The sequence below is a fragment of the Loxodonta africana genome, chromosome 3, assembly GCF_030014295.1.
Source record: "Loxodonta africana isolate mLoxAfr1 chromosome 3, mLoxAfr1.hap2, whole genome shotgun sequence".
NCBI lineage: Eukaryota > Metazoa > Chordata > Mammalia > Proboscidea > Elephantidae > Loxodonta > Loxodonta africana.
The window spans coordinates 101,754,274-101,767,520 of record NC_087344.1 but is presented as its reverse complement, the minus strand read 5'-3'; the positions used below and the strand labels follow the sequence as shown (position 1 = coordinate 101,767,520).

Here is a 13,247-nt window from a genome sequence, read left to right as displayed (position 1 = left end):
TCTAGAGCTGGTGACCTGAATTTGGACTCCTAGCCTCCTAGACCATGAGAGAATAAATTTATCTTTGTTAAAGCCATCCACTTGTGGTATTTCTGTTATAGCAGCACTAGACAACTAAGATACCTTCCTAGTCAGTGCTATTCCCGCCCCATATAGATAACCATTCTTTCATCCATGATTCAATGTCCATATATTAGTTTTGCCTGATTTTGAACTTCATATGAATGGATACATGGTCTGCTCTCTTGTGTGTTTGGCTTCTTTATCCAACATTATTTTGGGGTAGTCCATTGTATGAACATAAAAAGTATTTATCTGTGATACTGCTGTATGACATTTAGCTTGTTTCTATTTGGGGACTGTTATGCTTAAAACTGCTGTGAACATTTGTGTTATGTCTTTTGTTAAACACGTGCACTTATTTTCTTGGATATATGTGCAGGAGTGGAATTTTCATATCATAGGGTAAGCATACATTTAGCTTTTGTAGCTAAACGTATAACACTTTTCCAAAGTGGTTTTGCAGTTGACACTCCCATCAGCAAAATATGAGAGCTCCAGTTGCTCCACATACTCACCAACATTTGATAGTATCAGTCTTTTTTGTACTAACTGGCTTTCATATTTGAGAAAGATGGATCTATCAGTGTGGTTGAAAAAGGAAAATTAAACTAATGGGTGGAAGATGGAGAGAAGTTTTAGCTCAGCATAAAGAAGAGCTCTGAGTTTATCACTTGCTATCTGTGTGTAAGTTTAGCTAGTTATTTACTCTCTCTAATCCTGAGCTAGGAGCCCTGGTGGTGCAGTGATTAAAGCACTCAGCTGATAACCAAAAGGTTGGTGGTTCAAACCCACCAGCTGCTCTGTGCGAGAAAGATGTGGCAGTCTGCTTCTGTAAAGATTATAGCCTTGGAAACCCTATTGGGGCAGTTCTTTCCTGTCCTATAGGATTGCTATGAGTTGGAATTGACTCAGCAGCAACAGGTTTGGTTTTGGGTTTTTTAATTCTCAGTTGTCTTATGTATTAAATGATGATAAATGATACTACTGACTTCATAGGAGTGTTGTAAGCACTACATGAATTGAGAAATGTAAAAAGCCTTAAAAGCTCTTGCCATTTTTTTAAGGCATACTATATGGAATTGACATAACAGCAGGGGTTTTAGTTTTTTTTTTTGTTTATGTGCCATACACTGTGCTAAGTATAACAAATAACTATCTTATGTAATCTGTACAACACCATGTGAGGAAGGTGTTAATATTTTCATTTTAAGAATGAGAAAACTAAAGCTTAAAATTACCACTAAAAGTCCCGTAAAATAGAATAGGTTCTCTCCCCACCGCTAGAACTTAAGTAGAGGCTGGAGGCCCGTTTGTCAAGAACAATTTAGAGGAGATTCCCTGGCATCAACGAAGTTTGTTTTATAAAACTTCCGTGGATGCAATGTATACTATTTTGATTCTGAGTTTGGACTAGCAATACTCATGACCTGGAAGAAACTTCTAAGTTGGCTTTCTTCCTCATTTTGTAGAAGTTATTGATGCCTGTCCCTGTGCTCTTTTCGTAACACCTCCTACTAGCTATTTATTTTTTTCTATGTAAACAATGTCAAGGGTTTCCTTTAAGAAGTTAGAGTGGCCTGCCTTACTTACCTGAGTCCCAGACTAGCCTCATGTGGAAAGGTTAGTTTTTGGTTTCCTAAAATGAGTAATTTCATGTTCTGCTTTGTGTATATATGGTTTTACTTATTTGTTGTTTTGTTGTTTAAATTTAGTCTTTTTTTTTAATAATTTTTATTGTGCTTTAAGTGAAAGATTACAAATCAAGTCAGTCTCTCACACAAACACCCGTATACACCTTGCTACACACTCCCGATTACTCTCCCCCTAATGAGATGGCCCGCTAGTTCCCTCCGCTCTCTCTTTTCATGTCCATTTCGCCAGCTTCTAACCCCCTCCACCCTGTCATCTCCCCTCCAGGCAGAAGAAGCCAACATAGTCTCAAGTGTCCACCTGATCCAAGAAGCTCACTCCTCACCAGCATCCCTCTCCAACCCATTCTCCAGTGCAATCCATGTCTGAAGAGTTGGCTTCGGGAGTGGTTCCTATCTTGGGTCAAGAGAAAGCTTCCACACTGGGCTTTTCCATAGGGCCTGTAAAAATATCTGACAGGTATTCCTTTCAGGTTTTCCCCCCACGTGTCTGTCAGTTTGTCATACTGGGGGGGCTTGTGTTTTGCTGTGATGCTGGAAGCTATGCCACCGATATGCAGATACCAGCAGGGTCACCCCTGGAGGACAGGTTTCAGCTGAGCCTCCAGACTAAGACAGACGAGGAAGAAGGACCGGGCAGTCTACTTCTGAAAAGCCTTGGCCAGTGAAAACCTTATGAATAGCAGCGGAAAATTGTCTGATATAGTGCTGGAAGAGGAGCCCTCCAGGTTGGAAGGCACTCAAAAAATGACTGGGGAAGAGCTGCCTGCTCAAAGTAGAGTCGATCTTAATGACATGGATGGAGTAAAGCTTTCAGGACCTTCATTTGCTGATGTGGCATGACTCAAAATGAGAAGAAACAGCTGCAAACATCCGTTAATAATTGGGACCTGGAGTGTATGAAGTATGAATCTAGGAAAATTGGAAATTGTCAAAAATGAAATGGAATGCATAAACATCAATATCCTAGGCATTAGTGAACTGAAATGGACTGGTATTGGCCATTTTGAATCGGATAATCATATAGTCTACTATGCTGGAAAGGACAACTCGAAGAGGAATGGTGTCGCATTCATCATCAAAAAGGACATTTCAAGATATATCCTGAAGTACAACACTGTCAGTGATAGGATAATATCCATACGCCTACAAGGAAGACCAGTTAATATGACTATTATTCAAATTTATGCACCAACCACTAGGGCCAAAGATGAAGAAATAGAAGATTTTTATCAGCTGCTGCAGTCTGAAATTGATCGAACATACAATCAAGATGCATTGATAATTACTGGTGATTGGAATGTGAAAGTTGGAAACAAAGAAGGATCCGTAGTTGGAAAATATGGCCTTGGTGATAGAAACGATGTCGGAGATCGAATAATAGAATTTTGCAAGACCAACGACTTCTTCATTGCAAATACCTTCTTTCACCAACATAAACAGCGACTATACACATGGACCTCGCCAGACGGAACACACAGAAATCAAATTGACTACATCTGTGGAAAGAGACGATGGAAAAGCTCAATATCATCAGTCAAAACAAGGCCAGGGACCGACTGTGGAACAGACCATCAATTGCTCATATGCAAGTTCAAGCTGAAACTGAAGAAAATCAGAGCAAGTCCACAAGAACAAAATATGACCTTGAGTATATCCCACCTGAATTTAGAGACCATCTGAAGAACAGATTTGATGCATTGAACACCGATGACCGAAGACCAGACAAGTTGTGGAATGACATCAAGGACATCATCCATGAAGAAAGCAAGAGGTCACTGAAAAGACAGGAAAGAAAGAAAAGACCAAGATGGATGTCAGAGGAGACTCTGAAACTTGCTTTTGAGCGTCAAGCAGCTAAAGCAAAAGGAAGAATTGATGAAGTAAAAGAACTGAACAGAAGATTTCAAAGGGCCTCTCGAGAAGACAAAGTAAAGTATCATAATGACATGTGCAAACAGCTGGAGATGGAAAACCAAAAGGGACGAACACACTCGGTGTTTCTCAAGCTGAAAGAACCAAAGAAAAAATTCAAGCCTCATGTTGCAATAGTGAAGGATTCCATGGGGAAAATATTAAACAATGCAGGAAGCATCAAAAGAAAATGGAAGGAATACACAGAGTCATTATACCAAAAAGAATTAGTCGATATTCAACCATTTCAAGAGGTGGCATATGATCAGGAACCGATGGTACTGAAGGAAGAAGTCCATGCTGCTCTGAAGGCACTGGCGAAAAACAAGGAATTGTTGGAATATCAAATGAGATGTTTCAACAAACAGATGCAGCACTGGAGGTGCTCACTTGTCTGTGCCAAGAAATATGGAAGATAGCTTCCTGGCCAACTGATTGGAAGAGATCCATATTTATGCCTATTCCCAAGAAAGGTGATCCAACCGAATGTGGAAATTATAGAACAATATCATTAATATCACATACAAGCAAAATTTTGCTGAAGATCATTCAAAAACAGCTGCAGCAGTATATTAACAGAGAACTGCCAGAAATTCAGGCCAGTTTCAGAAGAGGACGTGGAATCAGGGATATCATTGCTGATGTCAGATGGATCCTGGATGAAAGCAGAGAACACCAGAAGGATGTTTACCTGTGTTTTATTGACTATGCAAAGGCATTCGAGTGTGTGGATCATAACAAACTATGGATAACACTGCGAAGAATGGGAATTCCAGAACACTTAATTGTGCTCATGAGGAACCTTTGCATAGATCAAGAGGCAGTCGTTCGGACAGAACAAGGGGATACTGATTGGTTTAAAGTCAGGAAAGGTGTGCATCAGGGTTGTATTCTTTCACCATACCTACGTAATCTGTATGCTGAACAAGTAATACGAGAAGCTGAACTATATGAAGAAGAACGGGGCATCAGGATTGGAGAAAGACTCATTAACAACCTGCATTATGCAGATGACACAACCTTGCTTGCTGAAAGTGAAGAGGACCTGAAGATCAAAGACCACAGCCTTCAGTACGGATTGCACCTCAACATAAAGAAAACAAAAATCCTCAACAACTGGACCAATGAGCAACATCATGATAAACGGAGAAAAGATTGAAATTGTCAAGGATTTCGTTTTACTTGGATCCACAATCAACAGCCATGGAAGCAGAAGTCAAGAAATCAAAAGACGCATTGCATTGGGCACATCTGCTGCAAAGGACCTCTTCAACGTGTTGAAGAGCAAAGATGTCACCCTGAAGACTAAGGTATGCCTGACCCAAGCCATGGTATTTTCAATCACATCCTATGCATGTGAAAGCTGGACAATGAATAAGGAAGACCAAAGAAGAGTTGACACTTTTGAATTGTGGTGTTGGTGAAGAATGTTGAATATACCATGGACTGCCAAAAGAACGAACAAATCTGTCTTGGAGGAAGGGCGGCCAGAATGCTCCTTAGAGGCAAGGATGGCGAGACTGCGTCTTAAATACTTTGGACGTGTTGTCAGGAGGGATCAGTCCCTGGAGAAGGACATCATGCTTGGCAGAGTACAGGGTCAGCGGAAAAGAGGAAGACCCTCAACGAGGTGGATCGACACAGTGGCTGCAACAATGAGCTCAAGCATAACAATGATTGTAAGGATGGTGCAGGACTGGGCAGTGTTTCGTTCTGTTGTGCATAGGGTCGCTATGAGTTGGAACCGACTTGACGGCACCTAACAACAACAACAACAACAACAACAATTCCTGTCAGGTTTTTCCCATCTCTGCCCAGTCACTTGGAATCTAACTTTGGGAGTATCGGCTCCTGCCTGCCTGTGCTGCCTGTAATAAAATCTGCCATTTGCAGGTCCAGCTCTACCCAAACAAACCAGACCTGGAAGGGATTAGGGACCTCTCCCCAAGAAACAGTCGTATCTGTTATCCCCATGGAACACTGATCCTTAGGAAGGATTTAGTCCCATGAGTGCCTGATGCAACATCAGACTACAGCCTTCATACTGAGTTTATGTTTGTGCAAGAATCATTGGTCTGCCTAGTATGTCTGCATAACATCTTGGGCTAGGCAAAATAATGGCCCCTCAAAGATATCCATGTCCTAATACCCAGGACATTTGAATATATTACCTTACATGGCAAAAGGGACTTTGCAGATGTAATTAAAGTAAGGATTTTGAGATTATCCTAGATTATGCAGGTGGACCCAATGTAATTGCAAGGGTCCTTGTAAGTGAAGAGGAAGGCAGGAGAATCAATCAGAGGAGGAGCAGAGGTCAGAAGCAGAGGTCAGAGTGATGTGATTGCTGACTTTGAAGACAGAAGGGGGCCAGGAGCCAAGGAATGTGGGTGGCCTCTAGGAGCTGGAAAAGACAAGGAAATAGATTCTCCCTGGAGCTTCCAGAAGACACAGCCCTGTTAACACTTTCGTTTCAGCCCAGTAAGACCCATTTTAGACTTCAGACCTCGAGAACTTTAAGGTAATGAATTTGTGTTCTTTTAAGCCACTAAATCTGTGGCAATTTGTTACAGCAGCAGTAAGAAACTAATATTGACCTCAGAATCTCACTTTGCACATGGCTACCTGTGTGGGCTTGGGAGTCAAACTTCCTGGATTCAAATTCTACCCTCTGCCACTTAATGTGCTGTGTGGCCTTGGGCAAGATAATTCACCTTTCTGAGCTTTAGTTTCCTCATCTATAAATTGCACATGAAGTAGTAACACCAAATTACCCGTTAAAATATTTCTGCTTATATTTCTCCAGGACCTCATACACAACCTTTTCAAAATTGTTCTCATCTTCATTTTTAAACTTATTCTTCATGCATGAACATGACAGTAAATCCATGGCAGAAAATGACAGTAAATCCATCAAGAAAGAAACCGAGAAGTTATCTTTGATGGCACATTCTCCCTTTTCTTGGCTTAAAAGGTTTTTTTCTGATTGAATCCTAGCCACCGTGGATCACTTCCCCTGTACATACTTGGTGAAATGACCCCGTAAGACTACTGAAATATTCCCTGATCTCTCTTACCCTGAGAATTCTGCTCACTGCTGCTTCTTTTTCTAAAATACTACTTATTCACTCCTAAATATCTCCTGCAGATTCTTGAAGATGTGGCTTCATTTCTCTAGGTTGGATGAGATGCCCCTCCTCTTACGCTTTCCTCTAGCATGGCACAGATTTTGTTATTATAATTATTTCTTTTAAAAAATAGCAACAATACTTCTGAAATTTATTGATTTATGCCTTATTGTGATACCTTAGAAGGCTCCGAGTGTCTCCAACAGTTAAGAGCTCAGCTACGAACCAAAAGGTTGGTGGTTCAGAACCACTCAGAGGCGCCTTGGAAGGCAGGACTGGCGATCTGCTTCTGAAAGGTCACAGCTTTGAAAATCCCATGGGGTCTTTCTTCTCTGCACACATGAGGTCACCATGAGTCGGAATGAACTTGATGGCACACATTTCTTCTTTTCTTTGAAGATACTTTACAAACAACTAAAATGTACAAAAATAATGTAATAGACACCTGTATTGTCAAAATGAAGATTAAACATGTTAGTGATTTGTCACATTTCTTTCAGATTTCTTTTTTTCTCTTAAGAAATAAAAGGTTATGGATATAACTAAAGCTCCACCCTCCCAAATATTTTTCAGGCTTCCCTCCCTAAAGGTAAACACTAACCAGAAGTTGTGCTGAAAATTCTTTTCTCACATGTCTCCCTCACAATACTGTGGACGCATTATGAGGCTAGCAGGGTCATTTTGTTTTGATCTCTCTATTAAGCAGAACTGCCCCATAGAGTTTCCAAGGAACACCTGGTGGATTTGAACTGCCAACCTTTTAGTTAGCAACCATAGCATTAACCACTAGGCCACCAGGGTTTCCATTCACAGTGCTCAGCACAGGACTTGTTAATAAATGTTTGTTGAACAACTGGTTGACTAAATCTAGCCTCCCTTTGATTGCCTTTAACTTGCCACCTCCGTGAAGCAGACATTTCCACTTTTTTTAGACAGCTCTGCCTGTCATTCTTACTTTAATGGAAATTTGCTCCTTTTCAGAGAAGGGCTGAGATGATTGTGGGGCAAAAACAAATCAAGGCAAGAGCATGAGTTCTACATCAAACTAACTATCCATGTGCCTTTCAGCAATTACTTGATCTCTCTGGATGTTAATTTCCTCTTTTGTAAAAATGAGGCTAATAATATTTATTTGGCAGGTTTGTGTGTGTGTGTGTGGATTAAAGAAAATAACAAATGAGAACGTGTCCTGTTTGGTGGAATAGGTGCTCAATAAATGTTATCATATTAAGTAGTTTATCTTTTTTTTTTTTTTTTTTTTTAACATCACTGGCTTTGTTGATGATCTTCTTTCTACATTTCTGTGCTTATTTTCACCTTCATTCTTTTGCTTATTTCCTTCTCCCGGCCTGGAAGGGAGCTCCACTATGCACTGTCTACTTATATCCCAAATTCCCTTCAAGGTCCAGCTCCATCCAGTCCTGAGTATTCCAGCTTTCTCATACTCTTCTTACTATATGTAGGTCACATGTCATCTGGAATTTGTGATGTACTCTCTTATGTTAGACTGGTCTTTCTCATTCTATTGTAAGGACTGTGCCTTATAGCTCTCCATTACTTTCCATATTTTTAGCACTGGCATGGGCAGCAGTATGGCATGGAGTCAGATTGTTATTGTTAGGTGCCATCGAGTCAATTTCAACTCATAGCAACCCCATGTGACAGAGCAGAACTGCCCCATAGGGTTTTCTCGGTTGTAATCTTTACGGGAGCAGATCACCAGCTCTTTTTCTCTTGGAGCCGCTTGGTGGGTTCCATTGCACCAGAAGGACTTCTAGGAGTCAGGTTAAAAAGAAAAGTTACCTAAGTTCAAATCCTTGCTCTGCCACGTGCTAATTGTGGGACCTTGATCATGTAATTTAGCTTTTCCAAGGCCCAGTTTCTGTAATTGTAAATTGGGAATAATAATAATATCTGCCTGCGATAAGCGATATAGTTCTGAGAATTAATGAGCTAGATCTATAAAGTATCTTGTACCAAGCTTCTTCCTATGTGCTCAATAAATGTCAACTATTATTATGATTACATACGTTAAAAAATTACATGTTTTAATGACTTGTTAATGCTAATTGTATTAGTTTCCTATTGGCTCTGTAACAAATTAACAACAACAACAACACAAATTCATTATCTTACAGGTCTGGAGGTCAGACATTCAAATTGTGTCTCATTGGGCAAAAATAGACAAGCCTTGTTGGCACAGTGCTTAAGTGCCTAGCTGCTAATCGAAAGGTTGGCCGTTTGAACCCACCAGCCACTCCATGGGAGAAAGATATGGCAGTCTGCTTCCATAAAGATTACAGCCTTGGAAAGCCTATAGGGCAGTACTACTCTGTCCTATAGGGTTGCTATGGGTTGGAATTGACTCAACTACAATGGGTTTGGGTTTTTTTTTTTTTGGTTTGGGCAAAAATGAAAGTATCAGCAGGGCTATGTCCTCTGGGGGCTCTAGGGAAGAATCTGTGTCCTTGTCTTATCCAGTTTCTAGAGGCCACATGCATACCTTGGTCATGGCCCTTTATCACTCGAAACTCTGCTTCTGTTGTCATCTCTTTCTCTGACTCTCCTGCCTCCCTCTTTTACTTATAAGGACGGCTGTGATTACATTAGGTCCACCTGCATAATCCAGGATAATCTTTCATTTTAAGATCTTTAATCACATCTGCAAAGTCACTGTTACCACAAAAAGTAATTATTCAAAGGTTCTGGAAACTAAGACATGGGCATCATTATTCTGTCTACTACACTAATACGGAGCCCTGGTGGCCAGTGATTAAGAGCTTGGCTGCTAACCAAAAGGTTGGCAGTTCGGATCCACCAGCCAGCTCCTTGGAAACCCTATGGGGCAGTTCTTCTCTGTCCTATAGGGTCACAATGAATTGGAATCGACAGCAACAGGTTTGGGTTTTTGTACACTAATGTAGTAAAATGCATCCATTAATTCAACAAGCATTTACTGATCACCCACTCTGCTCCAGGCATTGTTTCAGTCCCAGGGTTGCAAACACGGATAAAAATAGTATTCTGTCCTCATGTTGCTTTCAGTCTAGTGGAGAAACCATGTTTACAGTGGATCTATTTTATGATAGTATTTTCCAAAATGTGAAGGGGAAATGAAAGTATCTCACATTTAACAGTTGCCCAAATTTGTGTGCCATTTTGGCTGATGGAGAGGCAGAAATAGTTGCAAAATACTGCTTGTTAGTTTATGCAGGCCCTGGACTTGAATGTGTGAATACATGCCAATTAAATTGAGCTATTCTTGAAATTGCTCTCCCAATGAGAAACAAATAGACACTAGACACACAATTTTCAAACAAGAAAGACCTCATGGAAAGAAAGTATTGCCCTTTATTTCCTGTTTAGCACCAAAGCTGCATGCATGTGCTTCGAGGACAGGGAGAAGGATTTTCTTTGGACATTGTCTACGCAATAGAGTAAGCTTATTTCATTTATCCCCTCACCTATAAGAGTGTTTTTTTTTTTTTAATTTATTTCGTCAGCAAACACATTTTTTGGCTTTGTTTTTCTCACATCTACATGTTTGTTTATAAGGTCCCTGGGTGACACAAATTTTTTGTGGCTGACTACTAACTGAATCTACTCTGTCACGTGGGGTGGTTATGAGTCAAAACTGATTCAACGGCACCCAACAACAAGAACACTAACTGAATCTACCCAGTAGTGCTGGGGAACAAAAGCCTGGCAATCTACTTCCATAAGATTACAGCCATTGAAAACCCTGTTCAGTTCTATTCTGACACACATGGGATCGCCACGAGTTGAAGTCAACTTGATGGCAATGGGTTTGGTTTTTTTGGTTTATGCTTTTGATTATTGGTTGCCAGGATCATGAGTGGCATCTTCATCCTGAGCACATTTACAAGAGTGGACCAAAGGCAGAATGGGCAATAGGAGTGAGAGTGGGCATGAAGAAGGGAACAGGAACAGGAAATGGGAGAAAGAGAACAGGAATGGGAAGTGTCTGCCAGAATTCTTAGAGATATGGGCCTTACTTGGCAAGACAAAGAGAATAAACCAAAAATAATATTTCTAAGTGTTAAATCAATCATGTCTCTGTTCTTGTTCTCTTTTCAGAAATGAATAAAAAGTGTTCCTCACTAGACTCTATATTTCCTATCTAATAATCGTACCTGATTCTTTTAAACCCAAACCTTTCCTCCAAACTTCTTTTCTCTTTCCCAATCTTCCTCGTATATGACTGCCAAGATGTGGGCTAATACACGGGAAGAAGAGAAGCTAGAAAGATCTTCCTTCTTTCAAGTACTTGGCAATATGTCACGTATTTGTTGTTGTTGTTGGATGGGGCCTGGGCTTGTTTGTACTTTGTCTTCTTTAGCTCATCAAGGACCATTAACAGCTGGAGTGGCCTTCTTAAAATACAGAAGGTTCACTCTTGCCGCCCTATTGTTTATTCATTATTTTAAAAGGGGGGGCTTTTTGGTTTGTAGAATTCAAAAGCTCATTTTGTGAAGGTTGCGCTGACATTCTATCACTCAACAAATATTTATTGAGTAACTACTGTGTGAAACTTAAGTGCAATAGGGTGGGAAGTAGAGAAAGGAATTAACATCTGTTGAGCTTCAGAATGCGCATGTACTGTGAACATCTACTGTTTACTGAGGAAGTCTAAGTCGTTATACTCAGAGGTTTTCAGTACGGCAAGTAGATTTCTCCTTCCATGTCTGCTCCAATTTCCTGTCTATAACACTATGTTGAGAATGATTGTGAGGCTTAGCTCAAGCTTGATGGGAAAGAGTTCTGGGATCAATAATGTTTGTTTTAAGTATGAAAGCGGAGAATGATGACACATACTTACCAACCCTGGTAGCATGATAAGCATAAACTTTTATTTTCACATTGAACTCTTACCGAATCCCAACCATGTACTGAGCACTGTGAAGGCATATGCGGATGCAAGTGTGATACAAGACGGTATGTGACCAATGTGCATAAAAAATCCCACTGCCTTCCAGTCGATTCTGACTCATCATGACTGTATAGGACAGAGTAGAACTGCCTCATAGGGTTTCCAAGGAGCGGCTGGTAGATTCAAACTACCGACCTTTTGGGTAGCAGGCAAGTTCTTAACCACTGTATCATTAATCTGTATAGAGGATCACAAACACATTATACCAAAGAAGGAAAGAAATTGTTCTAGATTGGTCAGAGAAGCCTTCAAGGAATAGGTGATACTTGAACTGAGCTATGTGTATCAGTCAGGGTTTGGCCAGGGAAGCAGAACTATAAATAGTATTATGGAATATTATTTATTATAGGAATTAGATGTTACATTATTGTGGAAGAATATGGAGAAGTGAGGTCCAGAAAGTGGAGATGGAGGATGAGGAAAAAAAAAAAAAATCACTCTCTAGCCCTTTTAAACTCTGGCAAAGGTGTATAAATAGAAGCTTGCAAAGAAATCTGGGAAGCCAGATATATCCAGGTGCTGGGTGGGACCCCGAAAGGGAACTGATGGAGAAGCTTATGGGAGGTTGTTGACTCTGTGTATGGTTGTTCACCTAGGCCAGTTAACTGGGATATCTCGTGAAAACATGACCCTAAACCTCGAAACCAAGGAACCAAACCCCATGAGGTGTTTGGTTGTACATAAGCAGCCACAGCAGCTGCTTTTTTTTTTTTTATTTGGTCGTTGGTTTAAATATGTTTGTCTCAGCTTTTGCCAATTCAGCTTTTTACAGGTGTACAACTTACTGACAGCAATTACAATATCATATTTTTATGCAAATAACACGGGCCTTCTACATTTGCCAACTGCATTCTCCCCCCATGAGATATTTTCATAAGTGCTGCTGGGCTGGGGGAGTTGATGGTCGTCATGGCCAGCAGTTGGGAAGAAGAGCTGGTCAAGGAGCAGAGGAGAGCAAGGGGAAGTTCAAAACCTGCCAGTATCTCTACTTTTGTCTCTTACTCTATTTAATCAATAAGGGCTTTAGAGGGTAATGACTGCTGCTTCGCATTAATCTACCAGAACTCTTGGAAATTTCTCTTTGGTTCAACCCTAACCTAGAATAATGCAGGAAAAGAGGTTCTGGGAAATGTAGGTGCACACTTAGCCAAGTCAACATAGTTCAAAACATCACACCTTCAAAAGTGGGACAAATTTTAATACAAGAAGAAAGAGTGAACATAGCATATGGGGCGTTTTGCAAGCAGAGGTTTAAAGGTAAGAATAAGTTAGTGTTTACAAAACCATGCATAGATCAACCTGGATGCAGTGAAGGGCTCATGTTGGAAGATAGCGAAAGATAAGGCTGAAGACAATGGTTGAAATTACTAGTTAATTCATTAACTTAGTATTTCTTGAGCATGTACTATCTACCAGGCACTACGCTAGGTGCTAGGGATATAGTGATGAATAAAAGAGCCATATAATGGAAAGCTTTGAGTGAAATGTTTATTCAGTTTTTTTTAAATTGTGCTTTAGGTGAAAGTTTACAACTCAAGTTAA

At 40.4% G+C, this 13,247-nt stretch overlaps 1 protein-coding gene across 2 annotated transcripts in view; it reads left to right on the top strand.

The window, feature by feature from the left end:
- The window catches only part of TM2D1 (TM2 domain containing 1), an 82,534-nt gene extending 76,474 nt beyond the window's left edge, over window positions 1–6,060 (top strand). Inside the window, exon 6 of one of the 2 annotated variants that reach the window (XM_064282063.1) lies at window positions 1,981–6,060. In XM_064282063.1, the coding sequence (XP_064138133.1) occupies window positions 1,981–2,082 (102 nt within the window). In that variant the 3' untranslated portion in view covers window positions 2,083–6,060. The remainder of the gene's footprint in view (window positions 1–1,980) is intronic. The other variant, XM_064282057.1, reaches the window with a different exon arrangement.
- Window positions 6,061–13,247: the final 7,187 nt, after the last annotated feature.